Source organism: Suncus etruscus, chromosome 1 (assembly GCF_024139225.1).
Source record: "Suncus etruscus isolate mSunEtr1 chromosome 1, mSunEtr1.pri.cur, whole genome shotgun sequence".
In the NCBI taxonomy this organism is placed as follows: domain Eukaryota; kingdom Metazoa; phylum Chordata; class Mammalia; order Eulipotyphla; family Soricidae; genus Suncus; species Suncus etruscus.
The window spans coordinates 109,853,255-109,880,221 of record NC_064848.1 but is presented as its reverse complement, the minus strand read 5'-3'; the positions used below and the strand labels follow the sequence as shown (position 1 = coordinate 109,880,221).

Genomic DNA, 26,967 nt, shown 5'->3' with positions numbered 1-26,967 from the left:
TATTATTTGTCATGTAGAATACAATATGTAGAATAGAAAAGAAAAATTTCAAAACCGTGAAAGGATTTTCATAAACCTGAAATGTTTACATAAATGTCAACATATATTAGAATTTTAAATTAGAGGGCATGAAGCAATAGCATAGTAGGTAGGTCATTTGCCTTGCACATGGACAACCTGGGTTTGATCCCCAGCATGTCATATGGTCCCCTGAGCATGCCGGGAATAACTTCTGATCTCAGAACTAGGAATAACCCTGAGCGACATTGGGTGTGGCCCCAACAAAACTAAAAAAATAAATAAATAAATAAAATAAAAGAAGAAAAACTTTTAATTAGAAACAAACCTTAACAGTATGACAGAAATACTTAGGTGTGAATTAAACAAAATATCTGCAAAATCTATATGCAGAAACTATGAAAGACTGATACTTGATAAACATCAAACAAGAAGGTAATGACTTCAATAAATGAAGAACTATTCTGCATTTAAGATGAGAAGGCTTAATTAATATGTTAAGACATTCAGAGCTCTGAGCTAGGTGTGGCCCAAAACAATGCACTCAAAGAGGGTAGAGGGGGTCCTGGAGAGATGGCATGGGAGATAAGGCATTTTGCCTTGCATGCAGAAGGACGGTGGTTCTAATCCCGGCATCCCATATGGTCCCCTAGCCTGCCAGGAGCGATTTTTGAGTGTAGAGCCAGGAGTAACACCTGAGTGCTGCTGGGTGAGACCCCCCCTCCAAAAAAAAAAAAGAGAACAGTGGAGAGGGTGGGTAGGATACTGGAGATATTGGTAGAAGGAATTTGCACTGTATGACTGCAATTTGCATGAATTTGCAATGTATAACTGTAACTCAACCATGAACAACTTTGTATCTTTAAAAAATACTATTAAGGGGGACAAAAAATAAAAAATACTATTATGAGTGACCTTGTAAACCAGTGTTTAAATAAAGTAATTAATTAAAAATATAAAAATAAAAATGTAAAAATAAATAAAAATTAAAAATAAAAATCACACACAAATATGTGGCGCAAAAGGAGAGGTGTCATTTCTTTCCATTTTTTATCTATAGATCAGTAAAATCAATCACAACAAATTCTCCTCCAGAATGGGAATATATGTGAGTAACAAACTTTATTATATCATTTGTTTAGTGCTGGTTTCCATGTATTCAACCATTCCTGTCATTTTAATAATGAAATTTCTCTATTACTAATAAGTTGACTAGATTATTAAGCTAGTATCATACCATGGTAAAAATCAAAGATAAACTAAGTGGACTATATGGTGATTCTGATCACTTGCAACTTTAAACTTTTAAAAATTAAAAACTTATGAGAGAAAAAAACATTTTATTCTTTCTTTCTCTGTATTTTATATATCAATATATATTTGTTCAAGTCACAGTCTTAAATCTAGATGTATAGATATGCAGTCAAGTGATCCGTAGTAAAGTGAAAAGTAATTAAGATTAGTGACAAAATAAACTTTGGAGGCATAAAATCTAGTTTAAAAGGTAAAACACATCTACAAAGGCACTGAGTTCAAATCCTGCTTTGATTTCTTGAAATATTCCCAGAGTTCTGCTTCTTTCTTGATATATTAAGAGTGTCACATCTAAAATGTATCCACTTTGACAGACTGATAAAAGTTACCTACCCTTTTTCCTCCTCTGTCCCAAAACAAACACACGACAGATATCCACTCCTAATCGCTAAGAACTGTAATCATGCCAGTTCATTGACAAAAGGGATTTAAGCAAATGTGATTGGTTACATTAAGGCTCTTGAGATGAAGACATTGCTTAGATTTATAGATGAGTGTAAACTTACTATAGGAGTCTTATAAGAGAGAGGCATTAGGACAGGATCAAGAAAGATTCGAATAGCCAATTCCTCTGGCTTTCATAATGAAGAAATGGGGTCAGGGGGAGAAGAGAGACAAGGGCCATGAGGACCAGTCCTTGGTAATAAAGCCTGCCAAAAACAGCTGGAGAGTGTTTGTTAGGGGCACAGACCAGTCCACTATAATGATGATAGCTGGAAATGATCACTGGGACAATAATTGGTTACTGAAAAGAGATAAAGGTGATAGGCATGACACCCCTTCAGGGAAAATATTGCAAACCAAAGTGTTTTATAAGAAAAAAAATAGACGAGAGAGAGAGAGAGAGAGAGAGAGAGAGAGAGAGAGAGAGAGGGAGAGAGAGGAAAGGAGAGAGGAGAGAGAGGAGAGAAAGAGGAGAGGAGAGGAGAGAGAGAAAGGGAGAGAAAGAGGAGAGGAAAGGAGAGGAGAGGAGAGAGAAAAGGAGAGAGGAGAGAGGAGAGAAAGAGGAGAGGAAAGGAGAGGAGAGGAGAGAGAAAAGGAGAGAGGAGAGAGAGGAGAGAGAGAGGAGAGGAGAGAGAGAGAGAGAGAGAGAGAGAGAGAGGAGAGAATAAAATTGTCTTCCACAGTAACAGCAGGTACTGAGTAAGGCATGAGGGAAGTTGGGAACTTTGGCAGAGGGGAAATGAGCACTGGCAAAGGGGTGTTAGTTTTACATTGTATGACTGAAACTCAATCATAAATAACTTCGTAATTGTGGAAATAAACTATTTTGGCCACACCCAGTGACGCTCAGGAGTTACTCCTGGCTATGAGCTCATAAATCACTCCTGGCTTAGGGGACCATATGGGACGCCAGTGGATAGAAACCGCTGTCCATCCTAAGTTAAGCATGTGCAAGGCAAATGCAATAACCACTTGTGCCACCACTCCGGACGCTGATCGTATTCTTAATTCTTTGGAGGGAAGACATTTAATTTCAGAAATAGAAGAATACATTTACACTGTTTATGTATGCTATTAATTTTATGGTAATTTTTCATAGTGGTAGCAGGAAAATAATATCTCCAAAGACTTCATACCATTTTATTTAGCCCAAATCTTATAATCCTAGCAATTATTGATATCAAAGTTTCCAGATAATAATTTCATTTACTTAATACAATTACTAAAATTGGGGCCAAAGACGTGGCGCTAGAGGTAAGGTGTCTGCCGTGCAAGTGCTGGCCAAGGAAGGACTGCGGTTCAATCCCCTGACGTCCCATATGGTCCCCCCAAGCCAGGGGCAATTTCTGAGCGCTTAGCCAGGAGTAACCCCTGAGCATCAAATGGGTGTGCCCCCCCCAAAAAACAAAAATAAATAAATAAATACAATTATTAAAATTAGCCCCAAAATTTACCCAGCTTTTTTTTCTTTTTAAATAAGGTCTTAATTTTATCTCTTTCAACTCAATGTAGTTTTATTTGTCATTACTTTGACTAAAAACCAAACTTTACATTCTGGAAGGGAAAATTCCCCGTAGAATAACTAGTGTCTGGTGAATATCTTATCTTTTGATTTTTATACCACTAAAAGTTATTTATTATAAAATTATATCAGTTAGAAACATAACAAAGTTGACTTAATAAGAACTGTTTATTCAAATTCAGATGTTATTAGTTAAAATTAAAATGAACTATCTTTATATTTTATATATATTTACATATTATTTTAAATATTTCTCAAAAATGTAATATATATGTTAAAAATAAGTGTCTAGAAATCAAGAACTTTGCATTTGCTTATGATTTGCAGGTTACAGAACTTTTTCTTCAAGACTACAGTTTTATATTTAGATTTAGAAGTTCTCCAAGGAGAAAATGAATAAATTTATTATATCATTTAGGTTTTATGGTTGTTTTATATGAAAATATAAATATTTATACACATTAGAAGTAGTAATAGCTCTAACATTTAGGATTCTGACTTACAAAATAATTATATTTTGGCAGTAAAATAATGTACCTTTCATATTTCAACTAGGAAATACAAACTACTAAAGTTTTAAAAACTGAAATCATATTAAATGGAGACATAGTTTATTACTTTGTTTATATAATACTTATTTTGCAACCATTTATTCTTTAGAAACATAAACTCTCAGAAAAGTTTTTAGGTAACAATGATCTAAATAATTATTCCCATTAATTTTGGGAAGCATAAAAAGTATCTTAGTTTTATCATTAATAATCAATTCTATCATTAATATTTACACATTATTATTTGCTCAGCTATTAGAGATATCAAATAGTTTTTAATTTAATAGACTCAATTATTTTATTCAGCAGACTCCCTCACCTTAAAATTTTTTTTGATTAAGGTTAGTCTTAAATAGAATTCAACATAAAGTATATAAAATTTTTATATACCCAATTCTAGTGTTGAGTTAGATTATTGGATGTCATATTGACAAAAAAAATGGAGACTTAAGTCAAGAATACAGGAACTATTTGCTTGCATGCAATAAACTCTGTTTCCGTATGGCATCACACCTGACTGCTCCAGCACTGATCCCTAATCACAGAGTCAGGAGGAAGCTTTAAGCACTGTAGGGTATGGCCCCTCACTCCCAAGTTAATTTTTTATCTAATTTTTATGTGAAGATGTATGTGCTTTACATACAAGTGAAATCATATGGTGTTTATCTTTTTTCCATATGTCTTATTTTTTAATATCTCCCAAATACTAAGTACCCAAAATATTAAATCCCACTAGGTTCCACCATGTTGTGGAAAATGGCAAGTTATAATTGCAGTGTTAAGGAATATTTATTTTTTTCAACAGGCTTGAAAATTAAGTGGTCACTTCTTTTTTTGTTTAAATTAAATATAAAATTATAACTCCCCGTCAGAATGGTTTTACTGGAATGGTTTGGCCTGCAAGCATTAGGAAACCCTATTTCTATTTCTTTGTTTTATTTTAGTTCTTTTGTTAACCTTAGATCCCAAATAAAAGATAATCAATCTTTTAAGTCATGGTAAAATACTTAGTGAGGCTATGACAGATTCTGGTTATATATTTACTTTCAATTTGGATTCAGATTTGTTCAACAGTTAATCATTGTTAATAGCAAACATTAAAATGATTTTTAACTCAATTTCCTACATATGTAAAGATATTTCTATAGAAGTATTCAGGTATGTTTTTTTTCAAGCAACTCAATCAGTCTTTAGTTATGACCAGCCCACACTTTTCTCGAATTGCATTTTGTCACAAACCATCAGTTATTTCACACCGTGTTTTATAAAGTCTGTGTTGCTTGTCAGAGGGACACTTACAAGAATAATGAAGAGTTTAAGGACTTAAAGAAACCAAGAGCTAAAGCAACACTATTTAGCACTAAAATGACTTTTTTAATTTACAAATTACTTTTACCATGAATACTAATTAACTTCAGCATTCTCATAAGAATTATGAGAATTATCATTCTTATTCTGAATAAAGTAAAATATGAGTTAGGTAGGTTAGAGGTTGATTTACATCAGTTCTATTTTTCCCACTACCCATTATGACATATTTACTTACAACTTTGTTTCTTTAAATAAATTTGAATTTAGAGTTGTTCTATTTTAAATATTCTTGGTACATTGCTTCACTCTTAAGACTCAGTGAAAGCCATAATTCTATTTATTCTACTTCTTTTTTATTGCAACCAATTATTCCATTTAATTTTAGTACCCTTATTATAAGAAAACTATACTTATACAATGTCCTTTAAAATGATTAAAGACCACTAGAATTAAAGACATTTTTGTTTATGTCACAGTACTATCACTAGTGTACAATTACTTACATATCACTAGTCTTACATACTATTTAGTCTAGTACTATGACACCTACAAACAGGCGGGTATTTATAATTTTATACTTTTTCTATACTACTTGACACCTCACTGTACCATATCTGCTTCTGTGATGTTCAAACAATAAAGATAACAATCATCTGTAGAGTAGAGAGGAGTCAGAGAAGGGCAGACTCAAGGACAGACTTTTCAGGTTGAGGATGCAAAAATGAACCATGCATCAGAGAAAAGAGTGAAGGAGAAGACCTGAAGTATTTGCTATTAAACTCTAGTTGCTACTGAGCCCAACTAACACTCTCAAAGTAGAAGTTTAGATGGCTTGATTTTCTTTTCTTTTTTTTTAATTGATTGATTAATTGATAGATTAGTTTTGGGGCTACACCCAGTAGCCTTCAAGGGTTACTTCTGGCTCAGAAATTGGCCCTGGCAGGCTGGGGGACCATATGGGTTGCCGGGAATCGAGCCGGGTCCCTCCTGTGTTGACCACATGCAAGGCTATCTCTTGGTCCCAAAGATGGCTTAATTTTTATAAGGAGGCTCACAGCTAACAAAGCACAGAAGTAAATTTAATTTTGTAACTACACAGTTTCATGACTTTATATGCAATGTGAGAATGATATTAGATTTAGGTGTGCTAACGCAGATGTAGCTGCTAAAATCTTGAGGCAATAACTGATTTCAGATAAGAGTATCCACTTATAATGACTATTATGCCAATTTAACAACATTAATGCAGACAAAATATGACAACTTAAAGCTGATTAAGTTATATACATGTTAATAACTATGCTTTCTTGTCTCTGTATGAAGTCTAATAGAAAATGGTAATCTTGGGGCCAGAGCAGTGGTGCAAGTGGTAGGGCATTTGCCTGACACATGCTAACCTAGTACTGACCTCGATTCGATACCCAGGCATCCCCTATGGTCCCCCAAGCCAAGAGCGATTTCTGAGCACATAGCCAGGAGTAACCCCTGAGAATCACTGAGTGTGGCCCAAAACCAAAAAAAAAAAAAAAAAAGATAATCTTATTTTCTAGGTTCATTATTAATGACCGAATAAACTACAATGTGGAAATACTCTAGAAAATAGAATAAGAAAGTTTTAATTCTTATCATTTTTAATAATGAAACAACCAGTCTGTCATGTTGTAACACTGGCAAATAGTGCAGTTGAATATTCTATATATCGATTTCTTTATTCTACTTTGTTCTACTGAAATATAAACACAGCAAAAGGGCAAAGAGTTTATTTACTTTTCAAGAACTAAGTAAGTTGGTCAATAAGAGTCACTTTCATATGAGACATTTGAATTAGTCAAAATTATTCTATTTTATGCATTGACATAACAAACTTTCAAATTTCAATGTTTAGTGTTAAGTTTTAATCTGATTTATTAAAATCCAGTATGCCCTGCAGTATTTGTCTTCTTTCTTTCTTTCTTTCTTTCTTTCTTTCTTTCTTTCTTTCTTTCTTTCTTTCTTTCTTTCTTTCTTTCTTTCTTTCTTTCTTTCTTTCTTCTTTCTTCTTTCTTTCTTTCTTTTCTTTCTTTCTTTTCTTTCTTTCTCACTCTTTCTTCCTTCCTTCCTTCCTTCTTTCCTTCCTTCCTTCCTTCCTTCCTTCTTTTTCTTTCTTTCTTTCTTTCTTTCTTTCTTTCTTTCTTTCATTTCTTCTCTTTTCTTTCCTTTCTTTCTTTCTTTCTTTCTTTCTTTTCTTTCTTTCTTTCTTTTCTTTCTTCTTTCTTTCTTTCTTCTCTTTCTTTCTTCTTTCTTTCTCTCTCTCTCTCTCTCTCTCTCTCTCTCTCTCTCTCTTCTTTCTTTCTTCTTCTTTTCTTTCTTTCTTTCTTTCTTTCTTTCTTCTTCTTTCTTTCTTCTTCTTTCTTTCTTTCTCTTTCTTTCTTTCTCTCATCTCTCTCTCTCCCTCCATCCCTCCCTCCCCTCCCTCCCTCCCTCCCTCCTTCCTTCCTTCCTTCCTTCCTTCCTTCCTTCCTTCCTTCCTTCCTTCCTTCCTTCCTCCATCCCTCCTCCTTCCTCCTTCCCTCCATCCCTCCCTCCCTCCTTCCCTCCTTCCCTCCCTCCCTCCTTCCCTCCTTCCCTCCCTCCCTCCCTCCCTCTCTCCTTCCCTCCCTCCCTCTCTCCTTCCCTCCCTTCCTTGCTTGCTTCCTTCCTTCTTCTTTTCTTTTTCTTTTCTTTTTTTTTTTTTTTATTAAAAACAGGTTTTATTTAAGTATAAACTCCTCGGGGCCAAAGCGCTAGCACAGCAATAGGTCGTTTGCTTTGCACTCGGCTGACCGGGATATACCTCGGTTCAATCCCCTGCGTCCCATATGGTTCCCCCAAGCCAGGATAGATTTCTAAGTGCATAGCCAGGAGTAACCCTTGAGCATCACTGAGTGTGGCCTTCCCTAAAAAAAGTATGAATGCATGAATGTGCACAGCTGAAAGTGTAGATGAAAGCGACATGTATATGCAGACATCATGTACATGGGCTGACAACACACATGTGGGCAGCACCAACCTATTGGTCCAAGGAAGTACTTGTGGGTCACAGCATGCTATTAGAATGTGTGAATATATATGTTCATTGTAACAAAGGAAGAAGGAAGGAAACTGCTAGTTTGTAGCTATACCTATCACTGATCTCTTCCATAATTGAAATTTTATTATCTTCAATAAATTAATTCCGGGGCCAGATGATGGCGCAACTATAGGGTATTTGCCTTGCACGCTGCTAACCCAGAATGGACCACGGTTCAATCTCAGAAGTCTCATGTGGTTTCCCCAAGCCAGGAGCGATTTCTGAGTGCATAGCCAGGAGTAACCGTGAGCGTCACCGGGTGTGCCCCAAAAACAATAACAACAACAACAAAAATAAATTAAAATAAAATTAATTCCACACCAAGTAGAAGTGGTTTCTGTCTGGGTAGTTTTTAACATAAGAAGGCTAAATTGCATTCATTACTATATAACTAACAACATAGCTGTTAAATTTATAAAAGCATAGAGGAGAGTAACTACACTATGACAGTTAATTCATCATCAACATCCGATGTCATTCTGCACTTGTCTCATTCTTACTTGATCAATACATCTGACTTAAAGAAATGAAAATCAACAAACTTGGAAGAGATTTTCTAGGTTGTTGATATCTTATTTAAAGCACTGCTTATTTGCAATGGACCTCTATTATTCCATGACTGTAGATGAAGAAACTACAGTGCAATCATTAATTCGGATGAGGTAATAGAGTTTCACAGTTTATGCAAATAGCTATTTTACATCAGTATCAGTTACCTAGTGAAAGCCAAAATAGAAAGATAAATTAGGTCTAGAGGAAAAATAAGATCAAGTAGATAAATGATGACATTGAATAATTGATCTAAAGTACAGTGAATAAGCAATATAACTTTCAGGTTTGAAATAATATTAATAAACAAGAATATTAATAAACAAGAATAAACACTATAGAATGTCCATGTATAGGCACTGTATATATTTATTTTGAAAGAATGTCTAATATAAATATACATGGATAGCTGAACAGAAACTTCTGGTGGAAAATGAGGAGTTCAAAATATTTTATTTCATTGACTAAAAATCCAATTTATTTATATCAGCACTAATTATATTGTTTAACAGTAGCAGTTTTACTGTTACTTTTATTCTGGCTGTAAAAAAAAACTACCTTTACCCCCAAAGTATGGGTGCTAAGAGAATTTCATTATGCTAGTCAAGGAATATTCTCCTGTCATATTTTTATTGCAGAAATATTTTGGATTTTAATTATCTGTGATGTCTCATATACGAGTAGGAATGGTAGAAGATTCTCAAGGGAAGTGTTCTGATTTACTTAGCTGCTGTTGAATGGAGTTCATAAAACATTTTATTTTTTATGGTTGATGGACTATATAATAGAGAGTGTCTAGGAAAAATGGAAATCATAAAGGTCTGTTTTTTCAAGGATATTACAGGTTATGAATTTAAAATTGATCTTTGGTATTCCAGATTTAGAATAAAAAAATCAACAAGTAATTGATTTTATTCCAAAGGAATATATTTGAATATTCATACACATATACACAATGTATAAAAATATATAAATATTACAATTGTACCAAGAAAAAGAATATAAAGTATCTCTGCTAATTTATAAACTAAAGTATAAAGCTTTTGATTTGGAGATGCTAAACTTATTGAGCTTCATTATCGCCATTGCTATCTCATTCACCCCATACTTTTAGTAATAAAATATTTCCTTCTGAAGAAATATGTTAAATATAAGCTGCAGTGGACCATTAAGAATGTTCCTAAATACTCCAGCTTTATTACTACCGATTTCCCTTGGGGCAGTCATGGATCCAATGCTCCAGTATAAGGGTTTTGCTCAGAGTGCTGATAATACCAGATTTAGCATAGGATCAATAAGCTTTGTTTTAACAGAATCAAAAGACCCAAGCTATAACAAGCTATATACAAAATGGACCTGTTACGCTAGCAGTCTAGGGGACTAAGGGTGGAGGAACAAGATGCATGCTGGAAACTTTAGTGGAGGGAGGTTAACACTGGGCCCTAATTGACTGTCACTATGTTATTGAAATACAACTGTGAAAAACTTGTAAAAAAATTTTTTAAAAAGCTGTCTCTAGTCAATTGTAACTTAGTTTACAAGGAAATTCAAGGGATCCTTTAATCATTTAAGAGGCTATTTGGTTTTCTTATTCCTTCTTTTCTTCCTTTTAATCTAAAGTTATTATTATGAATGTGTTAAGAGCAGATGTGAACAATTTCCCCAAACTGAATTCTAAACCTTCAATTAAGTTCCTCTACCTTTATTTATATCTTTATCAAGACCAGCAATCAATGCATTATTATGAAGATGAAAGACTTTCTAATAAGTATTGCTTCAAATTTTGAGATTGGTTAGAAACAGGATATTTATTTTTCTTTAGTAGTTGTATAAATGTGGTTTTGTTCTCTGAATAATGGAAAAAGTTGTATTTACCTAGATTTAAAGTTTGGGCCTGGAGAGATAGCACAACGGCGTTTGCCTTGCAAGCAGCCGATCCAGGACCAAAGGTGGTTGGTTCGAATCCCGGTGTCCCATATGGTCCCCCGTGCCTACCAGGAGCTATTTCTGAGCAGACAGTCAGGAGTAACCCCTGAGCACCGCCGGGTTGGCCCAAAAACCAAAATAAATAAATAAATAAATAAATAAACAAATAAATAAATAAGTAAATAAAGTTATATTAAGAATAAATTTCTGTGGCTGGGTGGTGGCGCTAGAGGTAAGGTGCCTGCCTCGCCTGCGCTAGCCTTGAGACGGACCGTGGTCCCACAAGCCAGGAGCAACTTCTGAGCTAGTAGCCAGGAGTAACCCCTGAATGTTACCAGGTGTGGCCCCCCCCCAAAAAAGAATAAATTTTTAAAAAGTGGGATGTTAAGTGTCATGATATATTTTCAGTGCCTAATGGTCGCATGCATATAGCAACTCTCAAAAAAAGTAAAATAAAAAATAATGTAAAATTTTATACATTTAAATATATTTAATATTAAAAATGTCGCCCAATATCTTTATAACCCTGTTTTAATTAATGTACATTTTAATCAGTGAATTTAGAAAGAAATACTTAAGAATATAACCATATTTATAAAGGAAATATACAGCCTACAGGATGACAAAAATTATTTATAAATGTTTCAGGCAAATCAATCAACTTTAGACAAACTAAAGTTAGGTAAATGTATTGACTGAATGCAAAGTTTTCCAAATTACACATAGTTGTGTTTTATTGCATGTGAATTATTTATGCATACCATTCTACCAAAAGTCCTGGAGTAAGGCTCCTTAATGAACTCGGAAATAAAGAAACGACGTTACAAAATACAAAAAAGCTGCCATTTTGACCTCTTATCACACATGTTGTGTCATTTTGTGCTGAAAGCATCTTTTTATTTCAAAATATAATTAATTTTCTGTGGTGCTTCAAATAATATATTCAACTCCTCACTTTTAATTAAGATCCTTTTCTTGCTTCAAGTTTAAATTATGTTCTAAAAGCAATTTTTTGTCTATTGCTTTTTCATGTGAGAAATATAATTACAAACTAAATTTTGTTGGTGTCACATTCATATTTTTAATAATAAAGTTGTGAATAAAAATAAAAAGACTTTTACACTCATTTAGAATGACTCATTGTATAAGAAGAGTAAAACATCTCCAAAATGCACTGATAACAAACACATAATTCTCTGTTTCTAAATAATAAATAAATCTCTGTGGAGACCATTATATAACTAGATAAAGTATTATAAATCAATTAACTAGGAGATTGTATATAAGTAGGAAAATACAAACCATACCTTCAAAAATGATAGGATTTATTTTATTAATATCTGATCTACTAGTTTTATATCTTTAGTATTTAACTGTAAATTAATCATGAAGGAATAGCAAACTTAGAGCAGTCTTTTTTATTTCTTTTGCTTGAGGGCCACACCCTGTGACACTCAGGGATTACTCCTGGCAATGCACTCAGTAATCCTTCCAAGCTCCAGGGACCCTATAGGACGTCAGGGGATTGAACCAAGGACTGTCCTAGATCTACGTGCAAGGCAAATGCCCTACTGGTGCTATCGCTCCAGCCCCTAAAGCAGTCTTCTAAAGCACAATATATTTAAGTCACTATCTTCTATGCCAATTGATTTGCCATGGGAATAAAAACATATCAAAGGTGGTATTTTCCTTTATACAAAAACATCTTAGAACTACGATACTTTCTTCAAAAGATTCTATGCCTATTACCAGATTTCTTTTTATTAAGATAAATGCATGATAAATTGTTATTATCAGCTATAGGCAGTCATATTGATTATTGCTACGACATAAGTTTTTAGCTTTAACATTAAGAAATTTCAACATTTTTAAATTGCATTCTGTAATGCATAGCTGTAGTCAGTCATCAGATATTATCCTAGTATTATGCACTGCTATAAAGTAATAATTAAAATAATAATAGCTATTCTGTACTAATAATTTGTTGTTTATTAATTTTATTCCTGAGAATTTATTAAGTACTCTTGTCTAATTTTTCAGAAATTCTATAAATAACTATTTTCTTATATATGTATATATATATTCCTCTTTTAAACAAACACAAAACAAAACACATGGTTTTATTTCTGTTGTGTTTGTGTTTTGTTCCATCATTAATGGCAAACACCTCTGTTTTATCACTGTCTTAAATATTATATATTAATAACTCTATATTGAGTTGAGCAACTGTCTTCTCCTGACATGTTCTAAATCTTTTTGTATGACTTACAGGCTTAGGTTACCACTCTCAAATATCTATTCAAGATACTGAAACTTTTGTTGCTTTATATACTGTACTTCTACTCCTGTATAGTTGATCAGAAGTCAACAAATAGCAGAAACAAAGGTGGTGGAAAGCAGAGAGATTACTGTTGGCAGGTACTACAAATTTATGCCTCCCAAGTAGCTGCTCAGTCTGAGCTGAGAGGTATAAGGTCTTCAACCTCCCTCTTTGCTAGACCATCTGTAGTCCATTTTTTCCTAGCTGCTTCATAGTATTAGTCATTCTTTGATGTTGTCTAGACCTGATCTCTAGGCTATGCTGTTTCATTTTTATCAGATGGGTGAAAACAATAGGACACTGATAAAGTAGCTGTAAGTTCAGTTCACAGTCTTAAGGAGTCACAAAGTTTATGTTACTTACAAAGTCCGCTCCAAAATCTTCCTTCACTTCTTATCTTGTTCCAGTTTTCTTGAGTTTTTCCAGGGTCTTTCCTCCCAGCTATATTGATCATTTACATGGAGAATTCATGGAGGGAAAATATTGTGTTTCTATTCATTCATTATTTATGCATTAATCTACTTCATCATACTTAGCGTACTAATTCATGCAGGAATCTACACAATTATTTAAATTTTAGGAATTTTTGTCTATATCCTTTTTTGTAGCTCATTGCACCCATAAAATATATATAATCCTTTCTATTGATGAAACTCCATTCATGCTCACCAGGAGCCTGGCATCCAGAGGAATACATTCATGCTTACCAGCTAGTTGGACAGCCTGTAGAGTTCTTCACTTTTCTTCTTTTTCAAACCTGGGTGCATATCTGAATTTCTATTTAAACCTCACAGAATGCTTTGACTCCCATAAGTTTCCTATAGAGAGGTCCCTCAAGGGGGCTAGGAGATAAGTATACTTAGAATAATTTGTTTATCTATTGACTTACTTCATGATGTTCAGTTTGTTGCTTCACCACAGAGACTCATATTTTCTCTATGTTTTCAAAAAGTATGGATTTCAGTTTGAGATGATGCATAAAAAACATTTCTAACTTGTATGAAGTTCTCAAATAATGGTAACTACTCATTTAAAAGTATTACTGATTATTATTATTCAGAAGCCCCTATGTATGAGTAATCCTGGTTAGGGTTCCAATAAGTATTCTCTCATTGAGAACATTAAAATGAATACATTTCAGGACATGAAATTTTATATTTCCTATAGTTATTCATGTCCTTTACTGATTAGCATAGTTTGTCACTATGCCAAGCAACTAAAAGAAAAGGAATCATACTTACTATTAAAAATGAGATGAGAGATACAGATAGCTCCTCCATTCAATATTTGCTCCTCCATTCAATCTTTTATTTGTATTATAAATTAAGGAATTTACATTCATGCTTATATGTTGTCTCTGTTAAGCAATTAATGAAACTATATGAATACTTGTTAATTGTTTATATGTAAGTAGCAAGATAGTTGCAAACTAGTCTCTAAGTAGGAAATGTAACAGAATTTGGGTAAAATTTGGGAAATTAACTGGAATTAACTGAAATAAACTAGAATTAACTGAAATTAACAGGAATACAGTATGTAAAGCAAATTCTAACTTAACTGAGAATGGAAGATCTATACATATTTTTTATTGAATTGACTAGCACTCATAAATCAGCCTCACTCTTTAATTATCCAATGTGAGAATTCCTATTGACTCTCCTAATTTTTCAACTTTGTAGTGAAGATTACTTGAGAGCTGATTTACCTTTCCATTACCTGGGTCCATCTACATGTCCATCCAGGGTCATTTACTTGCATAAGTGACATTTATTAAGGTTCAACATTAGAAAATATATTTCATGTTAAGTATCTTATAAAATTAGAATCACATTTTCATAACAATACACCTCATGCTTCAGAAGTCTTTATGTCATAACTCATTACACATTCCAAAAGAGAGCAATTTGAAAAGCTTTGTATTTCCCATTATGCACATTTTCCCATCCACTTACTGAGAATGGACTACATTTCATAGTTTCATCAATAGTGAAGGCAGATTTCAAGGAATATCAGAGTTATGATGACATCCTTAACTTGACATTCATAGAAAAATCTCAAAGTACACGCATGGCTAGTTTTATCCAGAACTTCACTTAATTTAAAACCAGAGTTATATTTTTCCCCTGAATTGTCTGCAGAATTTGATATATTTTCAGTTTCAATAAGCTGTTTACACCTGCTCAATATCAAGGGCATTTCATTCTCAGAATAATTTAGGCCATTTTAGCAAACTGATTTGAATGATAATGTGTTTTTTTAAAGCAACCAGCAGAATTAGAAAAATAATAGCACTTAGTGCAGAAAGTTAACTAGAATTCATTTTATGTCTATCTTCCATCCTCCTTAGTCCTAATAAGACGTTTGCAAAGGTCCTATAATTATTTTTTAGAGCATGATTTAGAACCAGTGGCTCTCAATTCTTAGATAAGATTTCATTCCACAGTACCAAGCAGGCAAGTAAAGAAAGCCAAGAGTTGTTGCTATTCACTATAATCCAATAGTTTTCAAATGGAATGCATAAGTCACAGATTAACTCATTAGGTATTAGAATACAAATAATTATAATTATCATTTATCATTTATTATTATCAAGTTGGAATTACAAATTGAGTGCTGTACTACAAAGCTACATCTTAAGCATCCTGTGATAGCAATAGTTTCCATTGTCTGTCTACTTTTCCTTTAGCTTCATAATCAACAAAATGGGAGCTTGGGCAAGTGTGAAACTGAAAAAGTCCTAACTCAGTTCATTTAAAAAGCGTATTGATGTACAATGAATGGGTTGATCTTTTGAGCCTTATTGGGTGGTAATTCAAAGAATCCTGGAAGTTGAGCTATTTCCCCTGAAAACCATGCCTGGCTTTAACTGAAGATACAAAATTTCCTTAAAAACTCATTTCCAATTATTCCTTGAGCCAACAGCTCAAACCATTGAAACTCAAGAGTAATGAACTATTTGTCTCCTTCCTCACAGTCCCACAAACCCCCAAATATCCTGTGGAGAGCCTCTCTCTGTAGAGAGGAAAGAGAAACACCTAAAGGAGAGGGAATCAAGATTGGTTCAAAGCAACAGAAAAACAAGATTAAGTGAGGACAAAGGGAATTCTATGTGCTTGGAAAGATCAGTGAAATTCTTAACTGTTGGTGTTTATTGCTTTGCTTCTGTATAGATATGTCCAGTTATTCTGAAACTACAGCTTTGTTGTGTCAAATGAATAAATCAATAAAATCACTTCTGATGTTCCCTGACTTTCCATTTTAAGGAAGATTTTTGAAGCCATTTTTCTCTTACAGAGTACTCTGTCAAGCAAACCAATGAATGCTACTATCTGTTCAGGAAAGAAGCATCTATTGTATTCAATAAAAAGAAGATTAAAAACCAATTGCATGCATGTACATATATATATATATATAAGAAACTAAATTTTAATATTCTCAGTGAGAAATGAAAAAGAAAAAACCTAATAAATCTTTCTATAAAGTAACAACACATTTTAAGTAAATATACCCAGCATGCATACATCGGAAGGAGTAAAAAATTATATTTCTTTCAAGTTTTTGCCACTATTTAGAAGCTTCTGAATTGTTTTCTTTAATGTCAACTTTTACAGTTTAACATTGAATAAAGGAAGTTTATTTAATTTTTCAATAATAGAGCTTCAGGGACATTTTATATACTTCCTTCTCTTTTAGCCCACAAAGCTAAAGCCATGTTTATTCTTTAATAGCCCTTATTTTCAATGTAATTAAGTAATTAAGTAGGGTATTTAAGAAATTAAACTAATTTTCAGAAAACAACAAAAATCTTTTAATTTAATTCTGAAATAATTATAAAACTTGGTTAGTTTTCCAAAATAAATCTAAAAAAATAACTGCTAGCTTGATAAGTTGGAGCAATAAGTTAAGGTTGAAACGAATGCTATATAGCTCTTAAAATTTGTTGGCATAAAGTTTATGGGAATATAAATTTGTACAGCTACTATGGAAAACACTATGGGGAGTTGCTCAAAGTGTTAATATTGAATCTAGCATATGATTCATCATTTTCACTTTGCAGTAGTGTTGAAATAATAACAAAGTACTAACTAGAAAGTTGTAAGCAAACATATCTTGCAGGCTAAGTTCCAACTAAGTTTCCTTGATGTGTAAATTAATTAAGAAGCTTTGCTATGTAGATATAATAGATGAATACTCATCTATGGGTTTTGAGAAAAATAAAAGACATTTGTGTAATGATTCTCAGAGACAAAATAGAGGATACTGGAAGGTCCAGCTCACGACATGAAGCTTACCACAGAGAGTGATGGGTGCAGTCACAGAAATAATTACATTGAGAACCATCATAACAAAATGTGACTCTATGAGGGAAGTAGAAAACCTGTCTACAGTACAGGCTGGTATGGGGTGGGGAGGAGGGACACTTGGGACATTGGTGATGGGAATGTTACACTGGTGAAGGGTCTTAAAAAATAAAATAAAATAAAAATGCATTACCTTGTTAAAAATAAGATTATATATGAGAATTAGAGGATAATTATTAGGTAAAAAATAAAAATAAATAAATAAAATGGGAAATTACCAAAAAAAAGAATACTATTGAACAATATAAAAAAGAATGAATTTTTGTCATTTTATACAACATGAGTGGCCTCACAGTGCAGATGTTAGCCAATAAGTCAGAGAGTAGAAGGTAATATATGAACTTGGTCATTTGAGGAATATTCATAAACAATCTAAATGAACAAACAAAAGAAGACCCTTAGATTCTGACAACAAATGGTAGTTGCCAGACTGAAAAGTGAGGATTGCCTGAATGGCAGGAACTGACAGAGACTAAAAAACTATTCTATAAATTTATATGGTCACAATACCAAGAAGTTAAGCTAAAATCCAAAAAACACAGAGCTATATATCAAAATTACCTTCAAAACACATTTTAAGGGCAAGAGATATAGTACAGTGGGAAAGGTGCTTGCCTTCCCAAGCTTCATTTCCAGTATTTCACAGTCCCTGATCACTATAATTTGTGAATCCTGAGCACAGAGCCTGTGATAAGTTCTGATTATTTTAAGATGTGTCCCCAAAAAAGCAAAATCAGACCTCCCCGATTTTTAATAAAATAAAATTCAGTCGGAACCTTTATCTCTAGTGACATTCCTGCATGTTTATTACAGTCACCGGTCATTATTTCTTAGCATATTTTGAGTACTCAATCAAATTCTTGATAATTTCCAACTAACATAATTTTATTCTATAAAAAGTAGATTTTTTTCTATATAGTCATTGGTTGATATTACTTTCTCATCATAAATAATATAGGTTCAGAATTACACCTTTAGGAGAAAATGGCCAGCAAATTAGAAAGATTAATTTATTTTCTATCACAATACATATTCCCTTCATAATTCTTAACCTACTTATATACAATTTTGAAGTATTGATATTTGCTTAATTATTATAATTGTCCTCATAGAGAACAGTACAAAGTTCTGTCTTAATTTCATACTTTTCAGTGGACTTGTGTGATCACTTATCTTCAATGTAGCCTCTGCTAATAGTCATTTAATGATACAGAAATGCTTAAAAATATCATGAAGCTCATATTGTTCACTTTTAATATGGCTTAGTTAGTTATTAATTAAAAAATATTCATCATATTTAAAGAAACAGTTTAATTGTGTTTGGTTACATGTAATTATTCTTATTGGTAACATTAAAATCAAAATAAGCTCCATATTTTTTTCTCTGCACAACATAAATTCTATAATTAGCAACTAAAGAACATATATATAGGAATCAATTTGGACTACTAGTAGATATAAATCATGGGCTTTATCTATAAAAATATTAAAGTCACTTTTTAAGGCACTTTGTTTCAGGATCCATTTGGAAAAAATTATGGATTAACCTTACAAGAGCTTGTACATGTGTATAGACATTCATTTCATTACGTTTCAAATCTCATATCTTATTCTTTAGACACTTAAAAGTCAATCAAATATTTGCAGTACTAATTCCACTTAATTCACTCATGCACTATATATATTTTTTATATGTTTTGGAACTACACCTAGGCATTGCTATTGGTTCTAATTTCAGGGATCAAGATTCAATGTTGGTCAGCCTATATAAGTAAATTTCTTGCACTATATCTCTGATCCTTCATACATTTTTGAGTCTAATTACCCAAATGATAATGCATTCTGGTTAACTTTAGATGCTTCAAAAATGTCGATGAAACAATCTCATTTAATCTCTAAATGGAGGGTCTAATTGTATGCTTCTAAAGTCACTGACTATATTCTATCAAAGTAATTGAAATCCTATATGATGAATGTTCTAATATTTTTCTAGACCCAAATCCTGTTTCCAATATCCAGAGTCATAACCTTCAAAACATTAGCTTTGTGTTGATTTTTTGGATGTATGCAGCATTTCTCCTATGCTCAATTCCAATACCATTAAAAAAATTAGTCACCATGATTTTCAGTTCTATTTGTGATAGGGTTTCATGCATACAGGAGTCAAACAACACAGCCTTCACCAGAGTGTCTACTTCCCCTACAGCATTGTCTCAGAGTTCTTCCAAACCATTTATCTGCCCTTCTCCATCTTTCTGCCAGTAGACAATCTGTAAACCATTTCTCTAGACTATTTTTCAGATTGTATTGCTCTGTTCCTTTTTTATCACATTATCATAATTATTTTAAACACACATATTAAAGGGATTATTCTGGATAAATCTATATCATCCTCCTAACTATTCACAGCATGATTCTCAGATCCAACCACATAGTTGCCACTTGAAAGATTTCACCTATTCTTTTATTCTTGTTCCTTTATCATTAACAAAGATATTAAAATGAATTCAGAAAAGACTACAGTAATTAGCATGCATTTCTAGCATTTTGTATTTTGGAAATGCTCAAGGGTCACTCTTGAATCTGCACTAAAGGAATTACTCTTGGGTGCTGGGGACCATATAAGATGCTGGGGATCAAATCCCAATTGGCTGCATGCAAGGCAAACACTTTGCCCACTGTATTAGTGCTCTAGCCACAACCTGTGTGGACCCTATGGACCTTCCAAGCCATGGCTGGGTGTAGCCCTAAAACATTGCTGACTTTGGCCCTGAAATCTTGAGCCCCCAAGCAGTACCACATCCCTCGACCCTACCATTAAACCATTGACCCAGGTGGGTGACAGTACTGCTGAGAGATTCTCAAGTTACTGGAGACCACTTGGAAGGCCTCCCCTGTTCCCACGACAAAACTTTAGTTTGTAAGGTATGGTCTAGAGGGAAAAAAATGAAATGGCTAGATTCAACTCTTATAATATGCCAGGCAAAATTATATTGGCTTTGGTAGTTCAGAGAATAGAAAATGGACTAACTACCTCTCTTAATTAGTTCAGAAATTAATCAAAAGCTGCATATATGCTATTTTTATATTTTTATATATTTATATATATTGTATATTTTTATATATTCAGGAGAGAATAGGAGTCATGTTTTCTATATTGTGATTTTGCTGCATGTGACTGGGGATAAGGGGAGAATGGGTTTCAGGTGGATGAAGTTGCCTTAATCTTTTCTTAAAGACATAAAAATAAAATCAATCCCAAGAATCTGTTTCTACCTAGTTGTAGTCTCAGTGATTGTGGTTGGTGGTTAATAGTATATGTAATAAAAATTACTCAGTTGTTTCTTGTATAAAGTTTAATCCAACTTAATAAATGTATAATTACAAATTCTGTTTGATTCATTCTTAGTAAATTAAACAAGAGGTGTTTATTAATGTGCATGTGCAAAAGTACAGTGACAAACATTTCAGTAAAGAAGTTTATTGTAATGGTGTCTTAGTATATAAACAACAGTCACTATTGGTTTTGTAGGTGGGCTTCTCAGTGGGTTTTATGGGCCCAAAGACTGCTTTTGGTAATATGCAGACAGTTGGACCAGATAGTCCAATGTTTGGCAGGAGGAGAGGACAATGCTTAGACTTTGTGGTCTGGAAATTACCAAGACCATACTTGATGATACTTGGGATGGTGTGGGAGACATGTGATGGTTTGGTTTCTATCATTGTAAAGAATCTCCCTTAAGCCCTGCACTTTAGATTTTCTCAGACCAAAAGTCAGCATTTCTAAGAGCATAACAAATGTCACTCTATATTCGAGACATATATACTGATATGTTTATGTTTGTGTGTATTTTAACTCACATATGTATTTTTGAACAATTTTCAGCCAGTTTCTCATCTACTGACTTATTTTTGTTGCACATTCCAAAAATTTCTGAACATCTTATTAAAAAACATGGTATACTATGTAAAGATACTATATTGTTCAGGTTCAATTCATAAGTATAAAGCAATCATAGATATCAGCATCATCTCTCTCTTGTTTTTAGACTTTTATGCCAGGCTAAAAGCATTGTTATTGAAATTTTCTATAAAGAGTAGTGGCTAAAAATTCAGTGAATGATTGTTATATCATAGTTTCAAATTCATTGAATTTCTAATCATTTTCTTTATAGGATTTATTCAAATTTTTCTAATTGAATTTATGACCTTATACTGAAGTAGCACCACAAAAAATACTGTATTTACCCATAATTCTATTTAATCCTTGATTATTTTTCTTCAAGTATTTATTTAGTTTTCTAAAGAAAGATTATTACTTAAGAAGTAATTAACTCATGCAAAATATATTCTTATTATCACCATATTTAACTAAGATATCTTATTTATGTCATCTCCATTGCAAGGACTAAAAGTATTCCTGAATAGCAGCCTCTTATCTATTTCACTCAGCTTTTAAATATAATAAAGTGTGGGTACTTTATTCAGTATTTCAGATCCCCTTTCTTTCTTACTACAAAAGATAAATTCACACAGCTACACTGCCAACATCACTGTTCTGAAAATGCGTCTACCGTTAACTTATAAATAGTTTAGTCACTTTAATCAATCTTCATCTGCCCACTACTCTGATGTCAAACTTACAAGTTTATGAATGCACCTTTTTAACGTTTTATTTTAAAGCAAGTGTTCAAAAGTATTTCCACTTAACATACTATCTGAGGTAGAATTTGCTCTGGCAAGATGTCTATAAATATGCATTCTTATTTAGAAATATTTATTTTGATACTCTGGTATTTGGCTAATGAGAATTCATCATTAATAGTGCAAAAGTCTTCCCTTTTAAGATATGTGAGAGGAAAGACAATGGATATTGAGTTATCCCTCTTCTTCTTTGTGTGATTTCAATACTTTCAGTATAATCATTCATGGTCTATGATTTTTACATATTATAGTAGTTCATTTAAGTAATCTTTGAAGTTACTTATTTGTTTAATTATTTTAAGCCAACCTTCCTTTCTTTAATACCAACCTAATGTAGAGGAGGGCTTTGAGTTTATTATAGTTTAGAGCAGAACTTAAAGAGAAAGAATGCACCCAATATCCACAAATAATACTTTCTAAAGAGATTAAAAATTCTATTGGAGACATGGAATTTACCTTTAAGGAAATGGACTTTGATACTATTCTAAGTCTAAACTATAACATGAAAAGTTGTTAAATTGTTCTAATGTTAAAAGAAGATTGTCAAATAAAATGAAGCAGGTCTACAAAGTTGATTAGAGAATTTTATCATTTCACTAGTTGCTCACTTCTGACATGCCACTTGCTCATAATCAGAAATGGCTGCTCATAAATTTATATATATATTGTATGTAAAAGCATTGCATCCACCACTCTACATCACCACTTTTTATGTGTCATAGTAAATTTAGCTTTACTTTCTAAAGCATACATTTTTTTTTTACTTGTGAGACTCATATGCTAAAAACCAGAGATAAGTTTGAGAATTTCTAAGTACACTGTAGTTACAAAATAGCTGTATTGGATAATAAATTAAATTTGCATTCTCCCACTCCCAGTGTGAAGTTGTTCTAACGTGATATATTTTGAGTTACCAAATATCCTGGAGCAGAATTAATATGTCTCAGTATTAAGTTGAGAAATCAGTTCTGTTTCCTAACTTGAGAATCATAGACTCTTCTTGTTACAGCTTCATCATAAACCACAAAGCTATAGTTATAAACTTTTACATTTAAAACTTTCATATTTCAAACCACTTTTCAATTCTAAATGTCCACCATAAAAAGCAATGTAATTTCACTTCTCTAAATAAGAATAGGCATATAGCTGAACATTTATCTGCTACTATGGAAAAGAAATAATATTGGATCTGTACTCACATGGCACGGTGCGGAGGTAGAGGTTGTCACGGATGATTTGCTGAAGTTCGTGGTCCACAGAACCCTTCTGAAATCTTAAATTGAGGTAGTGACGAAGATCCTTATCAACAATTCCTCCTAGAATAATAAAATGTCTTTATAAAAAATGTTGAGAAACAATTTTAAGTAATTTTATGTGGTCATTAAAAATGTCCCTGAAATCATTTAAGAGATGCATTAGTTTGCGTTGCACTTGTAACTCTCTGAAATATTACTGCTATTGTGATAAATGATAAGATTTTCTATGTCTTATAGATTCTGATAGTTTGTTTCTTCATTATTATTAGTTTCATGGACACTTCTCTTTTCATCCTTGATATAATTTTTATTAACTTGTTAATTTCTACCTTTATGGCATAGTTGTCTGAGAGGATGTTTGGATGATAACTACATTTGTATTTATATATATTAATATATACCAAGGAATGTGCCGTGTGCATTAAAAACTTGTAATTATCTTTAGAATTAAGGGACTTGTGTATATCAATTTATCAGTCCTAACAACTCATTTCTCATCCTTAATGATATTCTGTCTAGAGGTTATTGTGCTATGTTAGTGTGCTATGATGAAGTCTAAGCAGGAATTAGAAGATTTATAAACTATGGTGGCTCTTCATTTGGTGAATGTATGTTGATAACAGTTGTTCTTGCCATCTGTTTCTTTAACCAATAAGTAATTCCAACCTTGTTTCTAATTACTTTCTTTAGATCAAAGACCATTTTTATATAATTATGGATTTCTCAATCATTTATTATGTATGCTTGTATGCTGTTTTCTATTCTTTCACTCTAAGCCAGTATTTATCCTATGGATTTAAACATATATACCATACACAACAATATTTCCTGATTAATCTATTTGATGCCTTTTGATAATAAAGTTTAATCCATTGACATTCAAAGAAAGTACTGATATGAAGGCATGGTTGAGTAGCCATTATTCTGTGTAATGTGTGGTTGTTTCTGTAGTTGTCTACTTGCCTTTGCAGGACTCTTGGTAATTCTTAAAAAGCTGGATGACATCAAATGTCATCATCTTGTTTGCCTGAGAAAATGTTAACCCTCCCTCAGATGTAATTGATAACATTGCAGGGTAATATTTGAATATTAGATAATCTCTTCATGAAATGGTGATGGATGTATGGATAACCTTATTAAAAATAAGAAACTGGATCCATTACACATCACTACTGAGGAAATTAAAATGGTAATCATAAGTCTTCCTAAAAACAAAAGCCCAGGTCCAGATGGATTCACTAACGAATTATTTAAAACCTTTCAAGCGAAACTAATACCAATTCTTTTTAGGCTCTTTCATATAATCTAAGAAACAGGAACACTCCCAAATAGTTTTTATGAAGCTAACATCACCTTGATACCAAAACCAGACAGAAATGCTGCCAAAAAAGAAAACTACAGACCAATTTCCCTGATGAACTCAAATGCAAAGATCCTCAACAAAATCTGGCAAATATCTGACCTCATCAAGAAGGTCATACACCACCACTAAGTAGGTTTCATTCCAGTAATGGAAGGATGGTTTAATACACATAAATCAATCAACATAATACACCATATCAACAAAAAGAAAAATAAAAACCATATGATCATATCAATAGATGCAAAGAAAGCATTTGTTAAGGTCCAACACCCATTCTTGATAAAAGCTCTCATCAAGATGGGAATGGAAGAAACTTTTCTCAATAGAGTAAAATGTAAAAATGGCAAATGTTATTCTCAATGTAGATAACCTAAAAACCTTTCCTCTAAAATCTGGTACAAGACAAGGCTGCCCTCTCTCACTACTCCTATTCAACATAGTGGTGAGTGTTCTTGCCATGGGAATTAGGCAAGAAAAAAGATATCAAGGGCATGCAGATAGTAAAGGAAGAATTCAAGTGCTCACTGTTTGCAGATGACATTATACAATATTTAGAAAACCCTAAAGACACTACCAAAAAGGAGAGCACCCCTAGGTACATAATAGTCAAAATAATAAAAACCACAGATAGTAATATACTACTGAATGCAGCACAAAAATTATATACAAAAGGAATCTTTAATATATACAGCAAACTCTCAGCAATCTTAAAGCAACTCTCAGGACCCAAAGGCATATCATGTGATACCTTTTGCAAAATTATGATTGATCAGTTCATGTATATCAACATCACAATATAAAATGGGGTATGGGTGTGCACATATTCAATAAAAATACTGTTAGATAACAGCAAATATATTTGCAATTCATATATAGCAATTTTTAAAAAAGTTTCCGACAAAAGTTTGTTGTTGGGGCTGGAGCGGTGGTGAAGGCCATATGGCATCTGCCTTGCACGCACTAGCCTAGAATGGACCATGGTTCGATCCCACAGCGTCCCATATGGTTCCCCAAGCCAGGTGTGATTTCTGAAAGCATAGCTAGGAGTATCACCTGAGCATCACCGGGTATGACCAAAAAAACAAACAAACAAAAAAAAGTCTGTTGTTTCTGTTGCTTCCTAATGTACTGATAGTATCAGAGTACCATCTAGTTAAAATGATATTAAAAATACTGCATTTAAAATAAATTATTTATCTCAGTGTTTTTGCTATATTTGACAATAAATATTAATATATTTTTCATTCAATATAACATAATGCAACATGCAAAGAAACAACATGCAAAGAAAGCATTGTAGCCTGAGAGATATGATAAATATTACAAACCAGAGTGCTTGCACTTTTTATAATTTTATCAATCAAGTAAGCAAATAATAAGATGTAAAGTCATTTGAATCTTTTAGCACACATGCATATTATTTATATCTCTAAATGCCCATACAGTTCTGTGTCTTGAATGCACAGATATCACACTGATAGTTAACAGTTTAGATATCTTAACATTCTCATTTCATCCAAGAGGTTTTATCCACTTGGTAGAATTTGCATTTCTTGCTAATGCATGATAACACCTTAGCAAACTGTGAACTTGTGATGTTTCTCAACTGTTATTTCCAAGTTCTAAGTGGACAGGCCCTTTCAGTAATTGCTCATTTCTTTCTTATCCTTTACTATATGTAGGGCATGCCAAGTAATGCAATGCTCTCTGGCATCTCAAGAAAATGCCAACTTCAGAACATTAGATACAGTTTTTCCACTAACATAAATATGACATAATTTTTCATTTATTATTGCACAAATATTGTTCACATTTTTATTGAAAATTAAAACTTATACCAAAAGTATAAGTTTAAGCCACTTATTCTACTTCACATCTACTTAAGTTTTCAGGTGTTTTATACAACATTAACAAAATTATGTCTATTCAGACACAATTTGTCTATATCTTTTTTGATGGAAGAGCCTGCAGAAGCTTTTGGAAATTAATATGATTTTTTTTCACAAACTAAAATAAGTCATAACAAAGTATAGTAAAATTCCACAAACAATTACATTTGCTTTGGAAGGACTGTTCTTGCCTTATATTTTACAAACATTTTATCATCCTCTGCCACATAGTACCACTTTTAGAATAAGGTAATTTTATTTATTCCTGTCCTTATTATGGTAATGTCTATAAATTTCCCACTCAATACACTTTTCTCTTCTTTATGTCAAGAAGCACCTCAATGTCATTTC

General features: G+C 32.8%; 1 protein-coding gene across 1 annotated transcript in view; it reads right to left on the bottom strand.

Moving 5' to 3' along the window:
* Positions 1–26,967, bottom strand: part of MAGI2 (membrane associated guanylate kinase, WW and PDZ domain containing 2) — a 1,487,205-nt gene that overhangs the window by 1,031,109 nt on the left and 429,129 nt on the right. Inside the window, exon 2 of the mRNA XM_049783101.1 lies at positions 23,308–23,424. Within this exon, the coding sequence (XP_049639058.1) occupies positions 23,308–23,424 (117 nt within the window). The remainder of the gene's footprint in view (positions 1–23,307; positions 23,425–26,967) is intronic.